General features: G+C 36.6%; 2 protein-coding genes across 3 annotated transcripts in view; one reads left to right on the top strand and one right to left on the bottom strand.

Moving 5' to 3' along the window:
• Positions 1 to 13,219, bottom strand: part of LOC149775745 (kinesin-like protein KIF22-A) — a 92,308-nt gene extending 79,089 nt beyond the window's left edge. The window contains exons 1-3 of the mRNA XM_089944482.1: positions 13,172 to 13,219; positions 6,954 to 7,110; positions 1,422 to 1,549 (exon numbers count right to left, since the gene is read on the bottom strand). Of these exons, the coding sequence (XP_089800608.1) occupies positions 1,422 to 1,549; positions 6,954 to 7,093 (268 nt within the window). The 5' untranslated portion in view covers positions 7,094 to 7,110; positions 13,172 to 13,219. The remainder of the gene's footprint in view (positions 1 to 1,421; positions 1,550 to 6,953; positions 7,111 to 13,171) is intronic.
• Positions 13,220 to 13,567: 348 nt separating this feature from the next.
• The window catches only part of LOC149775744 (uncharacterized), a 59,096-nt gene continuing 51,007 nt past the window's right edge, over positions 13,568 to 21,656 (top strand). Inside the window, exons 1-2 of one of the 2 annotated variants that reach the window (XM_089943337.1) lie at positions 13,582 to 13,640; positions 16,965 to 17,015. The gene's annotated coding sequence lies outside the window, so the exon portion shown is untranslated. Of the gene's footprint in view, positions 13,641 to 16,964; positions 17,016 to 21,656 lie in introns of both variants that reach the window. The other variant, XM_089943336.1, reaches the window with a different exon arrangement.

The raw sequence follows: 21,656 nt of genomic DNA, 5'->3' as shown, positions 1-21,656 counted from the left end.
TAGAATATTAAAAGGTGTCACTGTAAAGGTGAATGCCATTAAGAAATTAATGGCTATTTGTGCAACTGCCATTTCGAGTTGTAATCCTTGCGTCATTTTTTTTGTATGTCTAAGGAGACAAGTATTAGAAAATAATATATTCAAGATTTCAACCCTTTTTAGTATCAAGCTTAAATCAGATGCGTGTGCTTCTTTAGAAATGAGTAATCTAGTGGAGAAGTGTGTTAAGTATTATGAGTAACACATGAAACTCATTCATCCTGAAGATGAGTGTTTGTGATTATTTGTCCTCAGCCCTGTGTTTTGCCACATGAAAAGACTGTGCTTTGACTTTTTTGTTATTGAGAGCTTGACATTATGCAATGTCCCTGGTGAAAAAGTAGTTTCCACACTGTGGACTTTTTATTTGACATAGTTCTTGCTCATTTTGTAATTTTGTAAGGGAAAGATATCCACATATATTAACGCTCAATAAAAGGAAATGGTAAATAAGGTTCTGGTTCACTCAAAGAAAATTAAGTCCCCTTCCAAATGGACCATCAAAGTTCAGAAGCCACTGCCAAAGGCATTACAGTTTTTCAAAAGGTCTTCCCCAAGGAAAAAAGTACGTTTCCTTCTGACTATCAGCAAAAGCTTCTGGTTCCAGTTAAGTGATATAAAGAATCGCAAAGAAATCCTGAAAGTGCCTAGTACAGGCCATTGGAACAAAACTGCATGCTACCTGGGCAAAAAGTGCTTGCACAAAATAGGGTAGGTGCATAGGATAGGGTAGGTAGATAATTTAAAACTGCTGAAAGGCAACTTTTTTTAAAGGGGTCACATACAAACCAAAGTGGAATAAATTCAGAGATATAATGTATGATGAGACTATTTCACTGCACTGGATCAGAAATGTGGCAGGGTGGGTGGGGGTGGTAACAAACTCAGCCAATCAGATGAAAGGTCACATCATGAATATGAATACACTTCACCAAATATAAGCATTCAATTAATGCATAATAAATTTGATCTGAAATAAGGACACTACAGAATGGTAATAAGGTAACCATATCAGGCCCAAGATCACCTAAATAACATGAATTAATCTTGCTCATCACACATTTCATCCAATATATTGACAATATAAATCCACATTCCAAGTTCGATTGAAGTTGAATAACAAATATGGCCACAAGCAATGGATGCAAGGACTTAACCTAAGATCACTTGGCATCAATGCCAGGATAGCTAAGAACCAAAAGATCTAAAAACTGACAGATCTGAAGAGTGTCCTAATGCATACAAATACTCCTACAATAAGGACCTCAACATTACTTTGCCTAGGTGAGATGGACCCCAGATGAAAACAGAAGAGAACCAAATGATGTTGAAAGAAACATGGAGCACTGTGTTTACACATTTTCTGTTAGTATTATCCTTACCTGCACCAGTGGGTCCATATGCAAATATTGAGATGTTCTGTCCCTGTAGACTGCAGTCCAGGAGGGGTCTGACACAGTCTGTGTAGATCTTCAACTGGGAACAGTTCTGGTCATACACTGCAGTAAAGCTAAAAGAGGACATTAACTGTAGGCATATGAGACATAATAATCAAACAGACTCAGTTCATATTTTCTCATCCATGCAAGAGAGAAAACTAGCTGCTTTGCTAACCTTACTTTTCTTATCTCAGTCTGGTCGTCTCAGTCATAGTGTCTACATAATAGAAACTACTTTTAAAAATAAGAAACCATTGTTGTATTCTGCTGTGCCTGACAGTTTTCTAAAATCAAACAACAATAACAACAGATATAGAACACAAATAATCCATATAGCAACTTAAGGTCTCTCCAAATTTAAGAACACACCATATAAAACATTTTGAAAAAGACAGACACATGCACACAAGCTATTTGGTATTATGCTAGAAACAATAGTTCATTCCACACAGCATGGTGAACTTTATTCTAAATGTAAGCCTAAGTCAGTAAATGTTAAAGCCAGCACTGTTAAATGTCACTAAAAGTACCAAATTAGTTTTAAATACTTTGTGTGAAATGAATTAGATACTCTTATGTTACGTGTTTAGGCTCGAATAAACAGTAACACAAGAAAGAGTGAAAACAACAAGCTTTGAAAAATTATAATAAATAATTCATTTTCCTGTAAAAATGAAGAAAAAAAAACAAAACTTTTGGTTTCCAGAATCAAATCCAAATAATCTAAGAATAATTCATGAATACAATTTTAGAAGTCCTAATACTGAAATGTTCTAACGATTTCAAGTTCGAATCCCAACAAAGAATCCAAGACGGAAGGCAATGAAATATACTGTAACCTATACTGTTTTGAAGTCTACAGTTCCTTGTAGAAACACAATATTTAATCCTCCAGGTTTGGAAATCCAAATAAGATTTTTAAGAAATATCTTTGTTTAAGAATTCTGTATAAGCACAAATTTTTTCCAGAGAAACAAATTAATCTTTAGAATCTGAAAAATTAAAATAAAACTAAAAAACTCAATATTGGTCACAACAGAAGAAAACAACTTGATATCAAGTGTTTAAAAGCCCCTGAAAAACTCTGAGATCTCTCTCTAAACATCACTATTAATACTAAGTATTTTGCAATTTTGGAAATGCCTTACTGAAAAATAGATGATCACGTGATCATGTTGACATATAAAGATCACATAGCTCCTATATGTCCTTGATAAGAACCAATCATTTTACTCCAAGAATAAAAGTTTTTTACTTGAACCTCAATCAAGGCCAGGAACTAAGTCAAAAATAGAAACAGTGTTTCTATTATTAGGTATTTATGGAAAGATTCAGGTCAAAATGAATTTCTGGAAAACATCAAATTCCTAGAAAACAAAATTACATTACACTGACATGTAAAGAAAATAAAAAAATTCCAAAACCCACAAACAATCAAATCAAATAAAAATTAAATCAAATGTACGTAACAATACTGATAGCTGCATTAAGTGAAGCTGACCAGAAAATTTACTGGTGTACAGATAGGATAAAATTCTCTATGCTGTGTGGAACAAACTATTTCAGAAAACACTGTTCCAGGCACACAGACTATACACATCACTGATGCCAAAAATGAAAAATCCAAATTCTCTCAAGAGCTACCACAAAGAACGCAATTAGAAAAGTGTTATATCAGACCTGCATTCTTCAAACTTTGTAAAACACCCCAAAACAATGCCAGTTGCATCAAACATTGTAAACAAATGAAAATACACGCACTTACCCATCAGAACAATTCATTCATAAGTCCAAACATCACGATTCAAATGCAACTTTCTTCCAAAACTTTTTTGTCTTTTATTGGCATTGGTGTCATTTTCATCTCAAATCCATTTCCCGAAAAATGAAAACATATTTTATGCACTCTTTAAAAAGTCTCTATTAGGGTGAAATGATTCACTGATCTATTGCAGAAACAATACATATAATGATACAAGAGACAGAGAATGAATACAAAATGATGCTTACCATATACAATTATTTTAGTCTTTGGCAGTCATGAATAATTATTATTAGTTGCCTTGTTATTCTGTAAAATTACAATCCATCTGAAACAGCATTTGCAGTCACAGGCATTCATGTTTATTAGTAAAAACAAATTTTTTGAAAATACCCACTTGCTGTCTAAAAATTAACACAAAGTGACATGGTTCATAATTGGACCCCCCCCCATTTCATGCTAATTATCTTAACCCAGAACTATGTTCAGCATATACTATACATTTCAAACGTGTTCCATGTGTATAATGAAGTACTTTACTCGTCATTTAATAACCACTTTCACACATAATTTCTACTTTTGAATTGTATCTTGACTCATTTGGTTGATTTGAAAGCTACACTAATGGTGTGTTGCATGTTGAAATTGTTAGACTGAATTCTCATTTGTGGTTATTGCTTGTTCTGCTCCAGGTTAAACAATAGCTACCAATCAGAAATCAGTGTAGCTTATTCTCTGCATGACAAACAGAAAGTATTGGCAGAACAAGAAAGACTTTGCAGAAAAGCAATTAGATATGTCAAGTACTTCAGCAGAGATGCTGTCACGGTGTGCCATTGTGTGGATCATTCAAAATTTGTATGAAATCATACATTTGGAGAACAGTGAAATGTGAGAACTCTCACAAATTCATTGCAAGTCCCACATATGAAAATGTGCTCTGCAAAGTATACACTTTTTATGTAACTGTTCTTGTCAAGACATCTGGATTTTTTGGGTAGCAAATGTTCAACAGCTGGGTTCTTCAAGCATGACATGAATGGTTGTGAACTAAATCTGATTAGAACTACATGCCCACGAATAAAAATAATGGCGTAGTTTGAACCATTCATGAAGAAAGTTTTACAAATGCGTGTTTGAAATACGAGCTACCTTAAAACCCAAAATGCCTGATTCCTGGCGTGGTTCATTATGATTTCGTTTGGCAAATACTTGCTGATGATAGTGACGACATAATAAGTTATGAAGTATATCAGATTATTGGAGCCGGAATGCGTTAATGGAGACACCAGTGAGTGATTTTGAGCCTGAAATGGTGTTAAATAAATGTCAGATGTATATGCTGAATGGACAAAAACTAGATGGCATGAAACTTTCTATGGTATTCTGAAATTAAATATACAAATGGCAGAATACTGAGCCTAATTAAAATACAGATTTTTTTAAAGCATAATGCAATTTTAATTTTTTTAATTAATCAAATTCAGTCTGAGGATCATATGCTACAAAACCACATACATGTATATATATCAGGGTTAAGATCAAGTGAATAAAAAATACCTCTGTATGCACAAGCATTGATGGACTAAATACCATTATACAGCATTACTGAACAGATAAGAAATTTGGCATAGTAGTCAGTAAACTACTGATTTAACAAAGAAAGTTTATGTTAGTAAAATCCTATTTTGGAGCAGATGTATCCAAAAAATATAAGCTTTGATCTCTGGAAACTTGTATATAACAGTCACAAAGATCAGCTTCCCAAAATGTTCAAGCTGGCAAAGCTAGCTGTATATATATGCCTCTTCAAAAAGCACAGAACAATATTGATACAAGGAAAAGGAAGAGTATACTCAGAATTAACAGATTAATGCTTAAATAACTATAGGTGACATCGGTCAAAGATATTGATTTCAGTTAAGCTATAAGAAAGTGGAGCAGGAAAAAAGAGAGAGAGACATCAAAGTTTAAATAAATATTGATCCATGACCATTTCTTCCTCCCCTCCATTTTTCTTTGATAAAGGGGGAGGTCTCTCTTAATATAAAATCCTCTCCTGAAACAGCACATTAGGAAACAAATACAAGTAACTGTGGCTGCAGCAGTCTTTTGCATCAATTCTTCAGGAAATAAAATGTGATAGATTTTGTTGGTATTCAACCTTATTCACATGCTCAGATTAGTTCTAGATGAGATTTTCTTTGCACGAGGAAATTATATTATTTCTTCTGTTTTGAAGATAACATCGTAATGTCTTCCAAGTGTAACTGAGACCAGAAATTGGTAATAATATGATTTCAAATCATTCATGTTGTATATAGCAATGGGAGTTAAATGGAGCCACTATTAAATGGTCTAAAATGTTGGATAAAACTCACTGCAGCCAACAGGACCAGCTAAGCGTCATATGATATAAAATCCTCCAGTAAAAACTCCATCTCATGATGATTGCAGTAGTACCAATATCAAGATTTTCAAGATGGCTACTCTGATAGCAATACTGCATGTCCACATTGCGAAATTTTCAATCACGATAAACTAGACCAAGGGATGAATGTGCATGTATGTATGTGTGTGTGTGCATAAGGAGAAAGCAAGTTAGCAATAATGGCTGGATGGACAAACAACAGGCCATCCCTAGAGCTCCTCTGGTCTATGACCAGTATTTGTCATAATTGACATCCTGTTAAATCTACAAATTTACTTGCACATGACCTATTCACAGTTTATATATATATATTTTTCCGTTTTCATCTTTTATGCTTTTTTATGTAAAAGCAGAGCTCCCACCTTGAATGGAAAGAAAATCTGAATGCCAAAGGAAAAACATCGGGAATTTGAGAGAAAAAAATCAGGATTAGTGTTTGAGACCATATATCAGTACATGTATTTACCAAACCTCTACAAAGGAATTCACATTCCTATCATTTTTCCATTTTCATCTTTTATGCTGCTATTTAGTGTTAATTCAAATTATCAGCATAAATGATAACAATAGAAATGGATATATTTTCACAGTATGACTTTGAAGCAATCATCATGGAATTTCTGCATCACCTTTGTTCTCTTTGCACAGCCACCATGAAAAAAACGTATTCTGAAGAAAAAACATTGCATTTTTTTTATAAATTGGGATTCTGGGCAAAAAATAGGGAAACAGGTCTGTAAGAATGCATATGAAATAATTCTGCAAAATATTTCAAAAATGAATGGCCCTAATCCAATGAATGATTGATAATAATCTATATTATAATAATCTCCACAGACACAAATGGAGAAAAAAAACTTCCTGTAGGTGGCATGAATTTATCTATGAAAGAAGTCACCAACATTCCAAGAGAACATTCTTTTCATCAAAGAGAAACAATGGTCAGCACTGAGTGAACTGATCAGGCAAGAAAATGGAAAGAAAAACACCAAAATGTCGTACATTTTCCCTTGCCATTTCAAACCGATTGTGAATATTTTCATCCTCTGCGCCCCCCCCCTTTTGACAAACTTGTTACTGCTGTAACCTCAATATAAAAAATTCCAAAATATAAATCTTTTGAGTACCCCATCAACCTTCAATACGCTCAATTTAACAAAACATGTCAAATAAATTAAAAGTAAATACAATGAATTTAAAATGTTTCATCTCAAGTTTCACATGAAATACAACGTGAAGTCAAAATAAAGATCACTATCAAAGGTAAACATTTTGTACTCACTCATACTTAATATTTTCATTGACATTTCTGTGGTTGAATATCTCCACTGAGTTGTTTTCCACACTGACACATACTTTTTCTTGGTTTCCATGAGGTGGTCTCACTCGAATTACTACCCTCACCTTGCTTTTCTTATCCATTTTCTGAGGACAGACTACTGTAAATAGATCAAAAAATGCAAGATTATTCATTATTGATACTAACAATAAGAACAAACACAGGACAGTAATCAAATACATGTAACCATTAGGTCATCCATACTGTCTGTTTAGTTACATTCACCAACAAGGATTTTTAAGCATATAATGTTATCCATCTATATACGGCCATCAATCTACCTAATTTTTGTATCTGGTCAATTTTAAGTTAGATATCAATGACAAACAATTCTAGCTTACAATACTATTGAACCAGCCTGAATATCTTGTATAAAACTGCCATACAACTCATTCTTTTACATAATTTTCCATAAAACAAGTGATTTACTGATCACTTACCTGCAGCAATGGAATAATTTATCACCCTTGTATCTGACTGCTATGAACTTTTTTTTTAAATCTTTAATAAAAACTGCTGGAAAAGTGCAACCCATTTTTCCATCATGCCAATCCAGGTGAGACAAATAAATCAAGTTTTAAAAAGGAACATACCAATAAAGTTCCTGTTCTGAGGAAGAGAATTTCATATTTTCAATTATTTAAATCATAATAAATCTAAAATTGTTCTCTACATATACGATCAAGAAGATCTAAAACCTTTGTTTAATGAAGGTAACAATTATTTTTAATGTGTTTATAATTTAAATTTTTGAAATGGCATGACCAAATTCAGTTTTGTATTGTGTCTAGAGGAGACATAGCAGATGTAATTAGAAGTGGAATAAGTTCTCTTAACACCCAAGACATAAACATTTTCAAGTAAAACCTATACAAAATGAATACAGAAAAGGTAAAATAAGGTTAATTTTATTTCAATTAATTGCTACCTAGAGATAACTGCATTGTGCTTTTATGTTGTTGTTTGGGGTTTAACATTTCTAGCCTATACATGGCAGCCAGTATAGCTGGTGGAGGAAGAACCTAGGAAAACCTTAGTAAGAACCACAGATTCACAGATAGTTACCAAAAACCTTTCTCACATGCCCATGTTGGTCAAGCCCTAGACTCAAACCCACATGGACAGAGGTGAGGCATTTAGACCACTCTGCCACCCATGGCCCCATGCTCTTATTAACAGTACTTAGTAACCTTTGAACAAGAATTACAAGAGTGAACCAGTAAGACCATAAGCTCTTTTAAAGCTTAATGTTTACTGATCACAAAGAAAACTTAAAATGCTAAATTATTAGGACTTTTAAATTAGTTATTATTGTGGATTGTTCAAAACATATGGGGAGTGGAAAATGTTAACCAGTCTGTGGACAATTATTTTGTAAATCATAACCACACAAACATCTAGATCAGGTGTGTCAAACATACAGCCCACAGGCCTGATACAGTGCATCAGACTCATTATTCCAGCCCACAGATCAGGTCTCTTGTTAGTATCCAATTTGGATGCTTATTGGGTGCTGGATGAAAGCCTTCCAGAGCAGTAAGCACCGAACTAATTATGGTGCCCACCCTCCATTCCCTACAAAATGTGAAATAAAAAACCCCACAAAAACTATACAGTATTAAAATCTAAAAAGGTGAGAAAATACAAGTGTTGCTATCATTCCAAATCAAAATACTTGTACATGCATATCAAAATGGTCATATATAATTTTTTCAGTTTTATAATCAACAATTAATCTGAATTTTCTCGTACTCCTGTCGGGTTAGTGCTGTAAGCACATGCTTAGTGTGCTTAATGGGTAATCCGACCCTGTACTAATCATACAGTTCATGATCCACATGGCCAATGGGAAGTACATAATAATAATAATAATAATAATAATAATAATAATAATAATATTATTATTATTATTGACTTACTATAGCACTTATTCTTTAGGAGTTCCAAGTACTTTGCAATATAAGATAACACACAAAAACATATACAATGACAATATTACAAAAACAAACGTCATGAAATTACAAAATAAAAACAAGCTGACAATAATTAAGAAAGTAAACATTAAGTCTTTATGTCTGCTATTGTAGTCAAAATAAGTGAGTTTTAAGAATCCTCTTGAATGAGATCACATTCATTGTGTCCAAGATCTACGGGCAATTTGTTCCATGTTGCCAGGCTCTGTATGCAATAGAACGTTGTCCACCTGACTTCATTTTAACAGTGGGAAAAATGATAATGCATGTATTGGAAGAGAAGCGTAGGTTTCTAAATGGGGTATATGCATGGGTAAGATCAGACAGGTATATTGGACTTGGAGCCAGTCAACAAAATGTAGCATAGTGAACAGGTTTTGAGTTTAATTCTAGATCAAACACTTCATTTGGGCAGCTAGATCTGTCTATTTGAGTGTCATCAGCGTACAATTGGCGAGACACCAGATGTTGATCTATGACACTTGAGGACAACTGACTGTACAGAATGAAGAGAATTGGACTGAGAACAGTCTTGTGGAATACCAAAACAAATATCAACTGGATTTTGCATTGATAAACACAATCTGTGTCCTGTTGACTGTTTATTTATTGATGGATGCATGCATTCTCCAGACCATAGGATGTTCAAGTATATCAACAGAAACAAAATTATTAGAATTCATTTAAATCTGCATGTAACTTGCTTAAATTTGCAGAATATACAGGAAATATTATTACACTGCTAAACTATGTTGGCATGAATATAGTATTTTACAAAAGATTGTTTTAAATTATGACAGGAAGCCCTTAAAATTATATGCCTTTGTATAATATGGGATGAATGTTTTTAATTCCACTAATGCAGGTCTGAAGTAAAGTTTGTCCAAGCACTCGTCCTTTGAGTGAGCTGAAACAGATACTCATCCCGTAATCACATGTATCCCTACACTACTTATGCTCTGACTAAAGAAGGACTAGACCTGACACAGGCTTAATACAAGGGTTTAAAGCCTGTTGTCTTTGCTCTGAATCCAATATTTTCATGATCTGAACCCACTTGCAAATTGAGCTTGTGTAAATAAAGAAGTCAGCTCACACTGTGAAATGGTCTGGATTGACCGTTAGGAAAATATGGCAAATTTTATGGATAATTGATTAGTGTTAGAATTTTAAGCAATGATGCAGTTCAAAACTGTCTTAGGACAGAAAATGCATGCAGATATTCTCAAGGTGTGAATCTGCATCACTCTGCAATGGGACAAGTAGCAGGGTTTCTCAGCACAGCCAATATTTAATGAGGAATAATCATCATGAGTTTTGCTTGTGTCTAGTTGGTACCATAACATCTATTTTCAACATAATTCGACTATGGGCTGTATTTATTTTTCAGTCATTGTCATGGACACCCAGAGCATGGAATTCTGCATTGAAAACTGTCCCAACAGTCAGAAGAATTTTAAATATTTAGAATGGTCTGATAGCAATATTCCCTGCAGAGGAGAGTTGGAGGTGATGAAATACTATTTACCAAAATGTTTAATAAAGTGTTCCCAATGCAAACTACCAAGTAATAAGCAAAAATTTATCACAATGCATTTTCACTGACTTTATTGATCAAAAGAAGAACACAGGAAGATATTTTTTCTTCTTTTTTCTAACATATAAGGAGAGAAATGTAGACTTTTTTTGGCTTCAGCAGAATTAAGGATAAAAAATCTGGATCAGAATGAGAGGTAATCAGTCTACTTAACAATCTATCACTTGAGTGCTTGGACTGACTTACAAGCCACTATAAAAGCAAATAGTTGTTGTTGTGGGGTTTAACGCCATTTTTCAGCATACAATAGGCTATGCATAGCGGCCAGTATTAATGGTGGAAGAAGAATCCGGGAAAACCCCAGGAAGAACCACCAACCCACGAGAAGTTACTGGCAAGCTTTCTCACATACCCACATTGGTTGAATCCTAGACTCAAACCCATGCAGAAAGAGGTGAGCTGGCAGTGATCCATAACGGAGAGCGCTTTAGACCACTTAGGGCCCCATGAGCACCAAGTAAGGCAGCTGTTAGTATCATTTTTGCAAGTCTTTGGCATGACTCGGCTGGAGATGGAACCCACGACCTCCCGCATCCAAGACAGATGCTCTAACCACCAGGCCATCGGAGCGGTTTAAATGGGACAAACTTTAGTTAGTAGCGCCATGATGTCATCAAGGAATTAAATGATGTACTGTCGGTCAAAGATCTTGATGGTAGCAGTAATAATCCTGTGGTTTATGATGATGTCAAATAGTTGTTATTTGATTATCTTTAACTTGCCAATCTCAAATAAAGTGTCTTAACATAGTGGTTTTGGTTCTGTTTTCAGCATATTAGCATTGAGTCTTATCTGGATAAACTGTACTCAACAACTGCACCATTCAGGTATCTTTTACAATAATTCAGTTTAATACTTCACCAGCTAAAATATAATTAGCAACTATGATACAAAGTAAAATCTGTCTTCCAAGACCACCTCTTCTGCCAACAAATTATGGTCTCTCAAGACAGGTTTTACTGTATAATGTTGTAAAGAGTTTAACCGATGATTATATTTTGTTATGAAAACTAAAAATAACAATGGTACTGAAATGGACCAATGTGTGTCACCATGCAGCCTTGATGCATCATGCAACTTAAGATTTATAATTTTTGTTAAATTTGTTTTCTTAACAATAAGTAGCAACTGGTGCTCCTACTAAAGGGTGCTGGTTATCATGAATAACAATTTTCGCAAAATGTGACCTCATTATACCTGGCATTTTTCTTAGCTTTCACACATTAAAAAAAATGCAAATTCTATATCTAATATATTCATCATTTTTAAAGTCAACTTCCCATATTTCGTGAATGTGGATTTTCCACTACATATTTGGTGACATTAAGTATCGATTGAATTTTTCACAAAGATGAAAAACAAAGCAAACAACCTTATATGCTTGTCTAAGCCTGCTTTTTAAACAGTTTGGAGATGTTTTTGCCACAATGGTAAAATGCTAGTTATTAATTATTATTTTACATGTCACCAATGACTACAAGAAAGTATAATTTTGTTTTAACCTATAGTCTGATAATACAAACCCGTTTGTTTGTACCCCCTACTGATTTAAATAATGGAAATCTTTAATGTGATAAAAAGTGCAAGGAACTTAGTCAATTCATTCACTGATTTATAGTTTCTAACCTGACTCTGAGTAGAGTGGCCCTAACACCTTCATCTTATGCGCATTTCATGCTTAACGGAAGTTTTCAGTGTAACAGACGGACATGCTCATATCCATTTCCAATTTCTGGACAAGTCCATTTTCAGCAAAGGGGTGTATCACGACTACAGATGTAAATACTTAAGTAGTCTGCTTCTGATATTTACAATGTCGAATCAAGCAAAGGAAAATGACAACTATGCATTTCATGTGGATTTAACAAGCGATTTAATTTCTGTGTTCATGTATGAAGAGGGATATAATTCCAAACTCTCAACGTTATGTAATTTACGCAATTATTCAGCATTTGCCGAACAGGATGAACTACGTCATTATGTTGTCTGATGGAAATAAACTAGCCTATAGTGTACGCAATATGGCGCCGTGTTAGTATGGAAAGTCCGTTAAGCATTAAATGGTGCAGGGGATGTCAGCATTAGTCCATTCTGGTCAGTCAGGTTAGAAATTATAAATCAATGATTCAACTGACTTAGTTCTGTGCACTTTTAATCACTTTAAACGTTCTCGTTTTTTAAATCGGTAGGGGGTACAAATAAACGGGGATGTAGAGTCAGACTATAGTCGAGGCTGAAATTAGACAAGTTTATTAACCTGCAATCTACAGTCAATCTGTCAACGCATTTAAAACGACACCAACCTAACACTGAGAGACCTTCTAAAAGATTAAAAGTCCTCAAGTTGATAAGTATATCGATAACATATAAATATACAAATATTAAAAATCGCTGATGATCATGATGCATGCGTTTTGACTGTTTCTGCGAATTCTTTAAATATATAGAGATGATTTTTATTTTAATCCTGCATAGTCAAATTATATAGAAAACGTTTCATCTTGATCTACAATTCTATAAAAATCATAGTACCTCTTTCAATTAGAATTGTTCTTAAATCATAGTAAGAATTAGTCTGTGATCAAGCTTACCGATTCATGCGTAACTTTCTTCTTTAAAAACTGTTTTTAAACTTCGCATACTTACTTCTCTTTCCGGTTTGTTGACCAATGAAATTGCATGAGGATCTGGACTGGTTCAAATTTATTAATTTCCGGTATTTAAAATTTAAAAAATAATAATGATCAAGGAGTCTAGTTCGATTCAATTCTACATTTTCGTATTTTGCACAGTTGATTTACCAAAATAAATAATTTCCTCACTGGTTATCATGGTAATTAAATAAGACCTTGTTTATTTATGTATACTTAAAATATCTTTAAATTTCCCTATTTTGGTGTACGATTAATGGGTCTGATTTCTTATAGAGTAACAATTTGGCTTTACTTCTGATCTGCATCTCTCAAAAGAACATCTAGCTCTGCTCGGTCATTTTCACTTAGGTCTCACTGGATAGTTTATCTGGTGAATTTTCATCCGACAATGATCTTTTGCAGAAAAGTGAGTATAATTTTACACTGAAGATACAAATAAAAACTAACTAATGATTTCTTTTATATAGAAAAAGCATGCATGTGAGATTTTGAATGAGGCAATCAGATTAACTCCTTCTACAACTGGTGACTTTTAAAATAGAGCCAACACTGCCACCAACCCCTCTTTTTTACATTCATTTTTGACAGCAAAGAGCTATTTTGAATATTGTCCTGTGACAAGGGGGCTAAAATAATCAATATATGCCTTATGCATGAATAAAGTTCACTGATACTATAACAAATTAGCAAACTTCTCATCACCCCTCAGCCATCTCGATTTTTATATATTTACCCTTGTAGCAGATATACGTAAATACTTAAGGCAAGTCGGTTGTTCATCTACAGCCTAAGTTACGTATTTGTACTATGGTCGATAGCGGCCGCCATAATACAATATCAAAGTAACATGAATTTGTAATGTACACATTTTTTTTTATATTGAAAATCGATCTGTCAAAGGGATACTGGCAAATTCATGTTCGAAATGAAGATGGAACCTACCAGTGGGTAGTCATGCCATTCGGGGTCCAGAACGCGCCGAGTGTCTTCACGCGTATGATGAAAAAATTACTTGAACCGTTAAGGGGGACTGGAGTTTCAAACTTCATGGACGATTTACTCTTAGAGACAGCTACTTGGGACGATCATACCATTTTGCTGAAAAACATTTTAAAGCGACTTCGACAAACGGGACTGACCGCACGACCATCTAAGTGCCATGTAGCGTTTAGGAAACTAACCTACCTAGGTCATACCCTCAGCGAAGACACGTTAACCCCAGATAGTTCAAAGGTCGACCAACTTAGGGACGCGGTACGACCAACCACTAAGGCGGAAGTTCGATCTTTCTTGTGACTGGCATTGTATTATCGTCGATATGTTGCTAACTTCAGCGCTATTGCTAGCTCGTTGACTGACTTGACTCGGGGGAAAAACGCAGACGAGAGTTATATGGATAGACTCATGTGAACGAGCATTTCAGACGTTGAAGGACAGAATGACGTCAGACGCAGTAGTGAAATTGACTGATGTGACACGAGATTTTGTTTTACGTACTGACGCTTGTGATAGAGGTTTAATGGCAGTGCTATTATAAAAGCATGATGGAATTGTATTCCCAGTAGCATACAGTAGCAGGAAATTGTCAACTGCAGAACGCAATCATTCGGTCTCTGAGAAAGAATGCTTGACGATTACCTTTTGGGATATCTAAATTCCAACGTTACCTGTATGGACGAAAATTTATTTTAGAAACCAACCACTCGCATATTTAGCTCACGCTAAGTTAACAAATGGACGATTAATGAGATGGTCAGTATTTATAAAACAGTACCAAGTCCAGGTACGGTATATTAGGGGCAACGAGAATGTAGGGGCTAACTGCTTAAGTAGACGAGGGACGTCTGAGGTGAAGGGTTCACCCGAGGACGTGTAAATGAATCAGGTTAGATCTTCGAAATTCGGAGAGTAAGAATCCGTGATTTTACTCGGGGGGGGGGGGGGGCTATATGTAAGGATGCAAATTTCTGTCGATCTATGCAGAGCGCATTAACTTGGGGCCAGGGAACAATTACTTAGATTTATGAGGACAGGTGCTTGTTAAATCGCTATACTGCAATGATTTCTAATGTCTGTGTCCGGAGAAGAAGTGATTATTAATTAAGCCTTCGTTTACTTAACCGTTAGACCACTAGAAAAGGGAAGGTTAACTTCGATTTTATATCGGAACTGTCAGAAGCTGGGTTTTTCCAGATCTGTTGTTTGGAATTCAATAAATGATGCTGATCGCAATTTTGGCACCTAGCTATAAAAGGCGGTAAATATATTTAATCCTGATTGATTATGCTAATTAAGGGGCGTGGTTCCCACACGAAAATTCTTGGGGTTAAATTGCTCTCATCGAAAATATCTAGGCAGTCTGCAATTTTCCTGCAAGAGTGAAAATATAAGGGACTCCGCGACTGAATTCGGAAGAAAGTCTCTCGTAAAACATTGGTCAATTGGACCGGATGTCTGTAAAGTCAACGGACAGAATTTGGAGGTAGAAGCGAACAAAGCTTGAAAGCGCAAGGTATTTGCGTAAATTTTATGTAATTCGTTGATACCAATATAATGATTTGCTTTAATTTAATTGTTTATATTTGCATCAATTTATTTGTTTAAATCCGTAGATCAATTCTCTTGAAATGAGTGCAAATGTGTTGAGTTCATCTTGCTGAAATAGTACAATGATCTTCTTTATATAAGTTTGACGAATTGTCTGAATTTGTCGTCTTGTTGTATAGGAATCTATGAATTTCATGCATTACTTTAGCTGATATGAGTTAAGAGAATCCGTTTGAATTCATTGATCTTAGACGATTTCACGTATTATAAAAACTTTAATGTGTGTATTCGCTGAAAATAACGTAGTTAAACTATTTAATGAATTTCATTCATTCATCTGTGTAATTGAGACGAGAAGGGAACTGTTATGTCTCTTGTGATGTTAATGTGCGTCAGGAGGGAATAGCCATTAGGAAGTACAATAATCTTTTGAAACTAGGTTTGTTTATGGTCTGTCACGTGTAGCCTGACCAGAGAGCGTTTGGTATCTGTTTGAATTCCGATAGAACGATATCTGACGTAACGAGAGGGGAGTAATGATCTATTTCCAGTAGGACAACTGACAGAAGATTTAGGTTGTTTCTCCGTTTATTTTGAAAGGGGAAATACTCCACGGACGTATTATATGGTATATTTTACCTAACCGGACGAGACATTCCATTTATGTATCCCGAATGTTTTAAAGAGCTGGCAACAAGATGCAGCATATGGTCATGTATTTATTGATAGGGTGGCTCCTGAGGAGTTATTATTTTAAATATATTTTGCTGGTTCTAATGTTACCTAAATATGGCGGCCATGCATGATCGTAACAAGACTTATATGCGATTAAAGGCCATTTACAGACGGAAGAGCCATGCAAAAAGGCTATAATCGCTAAAAATAAATCGCTAAAATGGGTAATATATATCATAACGATTCTAGAAAAGAAATCAAAACTAGAACGTACAGAGGACTATCGACGAAGCACAAAGGACGCACGACCAGAAATTCACTTGGCCATCTCATATAAAATTATAGTAAAATAAAACGAAATAATACACAGTATGTATGTATGTATGTATGTATGTATGTATGTATGTATGTATGAACAGTCAGAGAGAGAGAGAGGTGTAATTACATGATTACTTAAACTGAGAACAACTTTGTAACAAATGTGATTTTATTTTCTCCCACTTTCCAGTGTAATCGGGTTCAGACGAACTAGTAATTAGGCCGAGAGGTTATCAGAAAGGTGAGTTGTTCTTTCTAATTTATTACTGAGCAAGGAATGTTAATTGGTTTTACGTGTGTGTGTGTGTGTGTGTGTGTGTGTGTGTGATTTGGATTTTTAACGTAGTTTTAACAATTGTTCAGTCATATCGCTAAGATGTCTGCAGTGTGGCAGTTTATAGTGATGCCTATCACTGGGGCATCATGTCGCAGACATGTAGCATGATGTCCCACCCAATCGCATTATCCTGACACCAGGCCGACCAATCCTAACACTAACCTCTTAATGCTGAGCGCCAAGCGAGGCACATGGTAGTATCATTTTTGTAAGTCTTCGGTATGACTCAGCCGGGGATCGAACCCACCACCTCAGATGCGGGAGGTCGTGGGTTCATACCCCGGCTGAGTCATACCAAAGACTTACAAAAATGGTCTAACAGCTGCCTCGCTTGGCTAAGGGAAGAAAACAAACACACACACACACACACACACACACACTTTTTATTAATGGATAAGGTTTTTGCTAAGGGAAGAAAACAAACACATAAACACAAACAAACATACAAACGTACGCTAATGCACAAAAATACACCCATATATGACTTCGTTTACCAGCCGATTTCTTCGATACGATCTGTACTGGAGGTACAATAAAAAACATGAGAGTGGCACCTTTAAATGTACACGAGAGACTCATTCCGCTGTAAGCCTTGCGCTTTCATTCGATACTTCTCGACCTCTACGGGAAAAAGGATCCGTCAACTTTTAGACACTGAAGATGTTTACGACGATGTGTGTGTAGCTTCTGACTTACACCTTCACTGGTCAGATGTACGTGACTGGAAAATTTTGGGTTTCGAGGCTTGGACAAAAGAAGTGGCTGACTACGCACAAGATTTGTACTACGCATTAAAAGGAAAAGTGAACTTAAAGTGTCCAGTGAGAAAGGTAACTTTTAAACCAGTGTTAACTGCAGTGCCAGAAGAACCCGACACCGAGGAAAACCACCCCATTCAGGACAGAACTGTCATTGACATGGACATCCCCGAAAAGCCACTCCGGGAGGACCCCTGTGTGACTGTGTCATATGTAAAGACTCTATATGAATATTACACACTGTCCCTAGAACACCACCCCGTCGTCAAAACAATATTGTGCAGAGGCTTGTTTATATTCCACTTTGACCGTTGTGATATGTATTGTAATGATGTACTTTACCATTTGGCTTTTATGTATTTTTGTCTTTCGTGTTTTTCCATTCTAAACTTTTTTTATAAAATAAACATGTCCTGAAAAAAAAGTATAAAAACTCCTGTCTTGTCAGTCTTCGTGTCAAAAGTGACATTCCATGCACTAATGCTACCTCTGCTGTCTCTGATTCCTCTTCCTCCACTTTCACAGTCATCGACGAAAACTTAGATCGTGCCAGTTTGAAGGTCTTGTATCCTTGCGATCACTTTAACATGTTAATTGTTGTACTGAGCGGTTCAGGCAAACCCGAATTTGTCAAACGTTTGATCGATCATAAACATCATTTGTTCGATCGTCCACCTCAACGAATCGTGTGGTGTTACAAAGAGTAGCAGTCGGTGTACAGTCTCCTGCGAGAAAATCACCGTGTTTGTGGAAGGCATTTTTGACGAAGTCGACGGGATCGTGTCTGACCCCAGTCAAACCCATATGGTCAACTTCGATGACACGTTAGGAGAAGACGAAGAAGACATTAAACCAGTTTACACTCAAAGGACATCATCGTAATGCCAGTGTCATTTGCATCACCCAAACTTTGTTTCAACAAAGTAAAGCCAATCGCACCAACAGTCTCAATGCTCATTACGTGGTCTTCTTTAAAAGCGATAGAAATAAATCGCAAGTGCAAGTGTTAGCCAAACAGGTAGGAACACCTTGGTTGACTCATATGTACGACGATGTCACTCAAACAGCTGACGCCTATTTACTCGTATATTTGAAACCCAACCACCCCCGACTATTCGCGATTTCGTACCCATCTGTTTCACTACTGGTGCCAAGACAGAGGGCCTGTCGTGTACACGTCCTCGTCGACTTAAAAAATATATATATAACCTCGGATACTTTGGGTCTCTCTCACACCTCATCAACATGACGACCCTTCAGTCTCATCTTCTCGTCAAACTGATTCGTGCCTTGTACGGCAACAGTCGCGAAAATAATCCACAATTACGTGCTCGTGTCTTAGAAGCCAATCTCAAAGAAGTCGACGAGGACGTGTACGGCGACAGAACGTTAATTAATGCAAGGCATCATTCACATTCCACATCAAACCAAACGCTTTTGTGAGAGAAACAAAGTAGTCTTGATGCAGCTGGCAGATCTTCGCATCGACACGCAAACCAAAACGCAAATCATTTTGCAACGTGGAGGCAGCGGTTCTCTTAAAATGTGATCCCAATTCCCCCAAAGTTATATCCAAGAAAGAAGAAACCCCCCGACACTAAGGGACCCAAAAGAAAAAGATCAACGGTGTAAAGACCAGGTCACAGTCTCCGTTAAAGAAAAGTCCCCAGAAAAAGAAAAGAGCCCATAAAGCAGCTTCTACGGGCAAGAGAGGCACTTCGACCAGGACGCAACCTTACATCCCCAAGACACCACCTGCAGCTACGGTGACCACGTATCCAATAGCATCATGTTGTTCCAGTTCTCCGTTGCTGGTGATGCCCGCCAACCCCAATTTGACACCCGTTCTTCCCCCTTTGCTAAAAAAATGCCGTGTCTCCAGGAACTTCTCCAGAGGTGGCATCCTCCAAGTTTTTAGCTGCTTGGGAAGCTGTTCACAAATTACCTGCCCCAAAATCAACGTCCAAGAGAGATCTGGTATGATACAGAGTTTACTGGACTTATCCAAGCAAGAAATGTCCTGAATTAGTCGGTTGTGAACTTCTCCACGTCGAGTGATGCCTGTCATCAAGTTGAAGCTACAATCAGTAGGGAGGCATTCCATTATAATAAAAACGTGGGATAAACGACAGGTATCAGTGTTTTTGTGCTCCTGAACACACAAAGATGTCGTCCTCCAGAAGTCATCCTTCTTCTAACCCCAAAAGAAGGAAAAGGAAAGGACTTCCTCCTCTTTTACCAAATACTGGGACGTGTTGTCCGTTCTTTCAAAAACCCCTTCACGCACGCGAAAACAAGTCTTTCAAACCGCCTCCAAAGACGTCGTCTATACTGTGTGCAAATGTTGCCTGAATGTCTTGAAAAGTGCGAAACCTTTGTCTCAACATCAGCAAGAACGCTTAGCCAAGCATCGACACATTCTTCTCCGAAAAATCCTAAAGAAAATATTCATCTGTCAAAAGAAAAAGATGGCACAACGCGGAAGAAATTTGCCCATGTTGTTAGGACCATTGCTGAAAGGAGTATTGGGAACAATGCTGGGAGGACTCATGGAAGAAAGATAAAAAAGGACCAAGAAGATAAAAGGGACCTCTGAGGCCAAAAGATCTCAGACGTGACTTTTGGAATCCGATGGAAGGACGAAAACTGACTTTAGTGCCTTACAAACAATGGATGGAATTCCATCGTAGGCATGAACAATGGACCCCACATTTACCTCCCAGATAAAACACGAACTGCAATCGTTCATGGATCGCAGCGATTTGTCAGAAACGGAAAATCGCACTGTACGTCAAGTGTTTCAGCGACTTCAACTCTTCCATCAGAAAGCTTTAGATGAAACAACTCGACCGACACTGAAGATTTTAAGAACCTGATGAAAAGTTCATCACCAACATCCCAAGTGATAAAGACAGATGCAGCCACATGGATGCTAGACGAATACGTACGAGAAGTCTTTAAAATACCGTCAACAGCTCCCATCCCTAGTAAGATTTCAGCGTCCTTGTTGACAACTTCCCCCACACCTTTACGGGAACTTAAAGCTTGGGTTAAAAAGATGATGTCCACTCCTTCCCGACAGAAGTGACAAAGAAAGAAGGGAAACGAGAAGTGACAAAAGAAAGCAAGACCAAAGCCATCCCATGAACACCATCACTACCACTAATATCCTCGACGTCTATTCCCATGGCATGTCGGACAGGTAAAACCATTTCCAAACCACACCCCCTACAGAGTAGCATCAATGAAGAGTGGGATACATATTAAAAAAGCCATGATGGAGAATGTGTTAGCCAGTATTTACTACAATCCAGCTCATCCTGCAGGTTACGGACTAGTTCAGAACTTGTATAGTGTTGCTAAAACCCGACTAAAAAGTGAAACGATGGTTACAAGAACAAGCCACGTACACCTTACACAAACCCATTGGACGAAAATTTTCCAGACGTAGCACACGAGTGAAGGGCATCCACCATCAATGGCAAGCCGATTTAGCTATGTCTCTCATTTAACACCTACACTCGTGGCTACACATATTTTGTGTCAACGACGTCTTTTCCAAATTTGCCTGGGTCGTGCCATTGACTTCCAAATCTAGCACCGAGTTAGTTCCAGCCCTAAAATTGGCGCTGAAACAAAGTGGTCATCACCCTCTTCGATGGCAAACCGAGAAAGGCACATAATTTCTGAACCAAGCTTTCCAAAAAACGAATTGAAGAAACGACACAGTCATTTTTTCACCACCGAGAATCCCGAAACCAAAGCCAGCATCGTGGAACGCTTCCAA

Source organism: Sinohyriopsis cumingii, chromosome 19 (genome assembly GCF_028554795.1).
Source record: "Sinohyriopsis cumingii isolate HCF-2022 chromosome 19, ASM2855479v2, whole genome shotgun sequence".
NCBI classification, from domain to species: Eukaryota; Metazoa; Mollusca; class Bivalvia; order Unionida; family Unionidae; genus Sinohyriopsis; species Sinohyriopsis cumingii.
The sequence above is the reverse complement of the archived record's forward strand: the minus strand, read 5'-3'. Positions and strand labels throughout refer to the sequence as shown.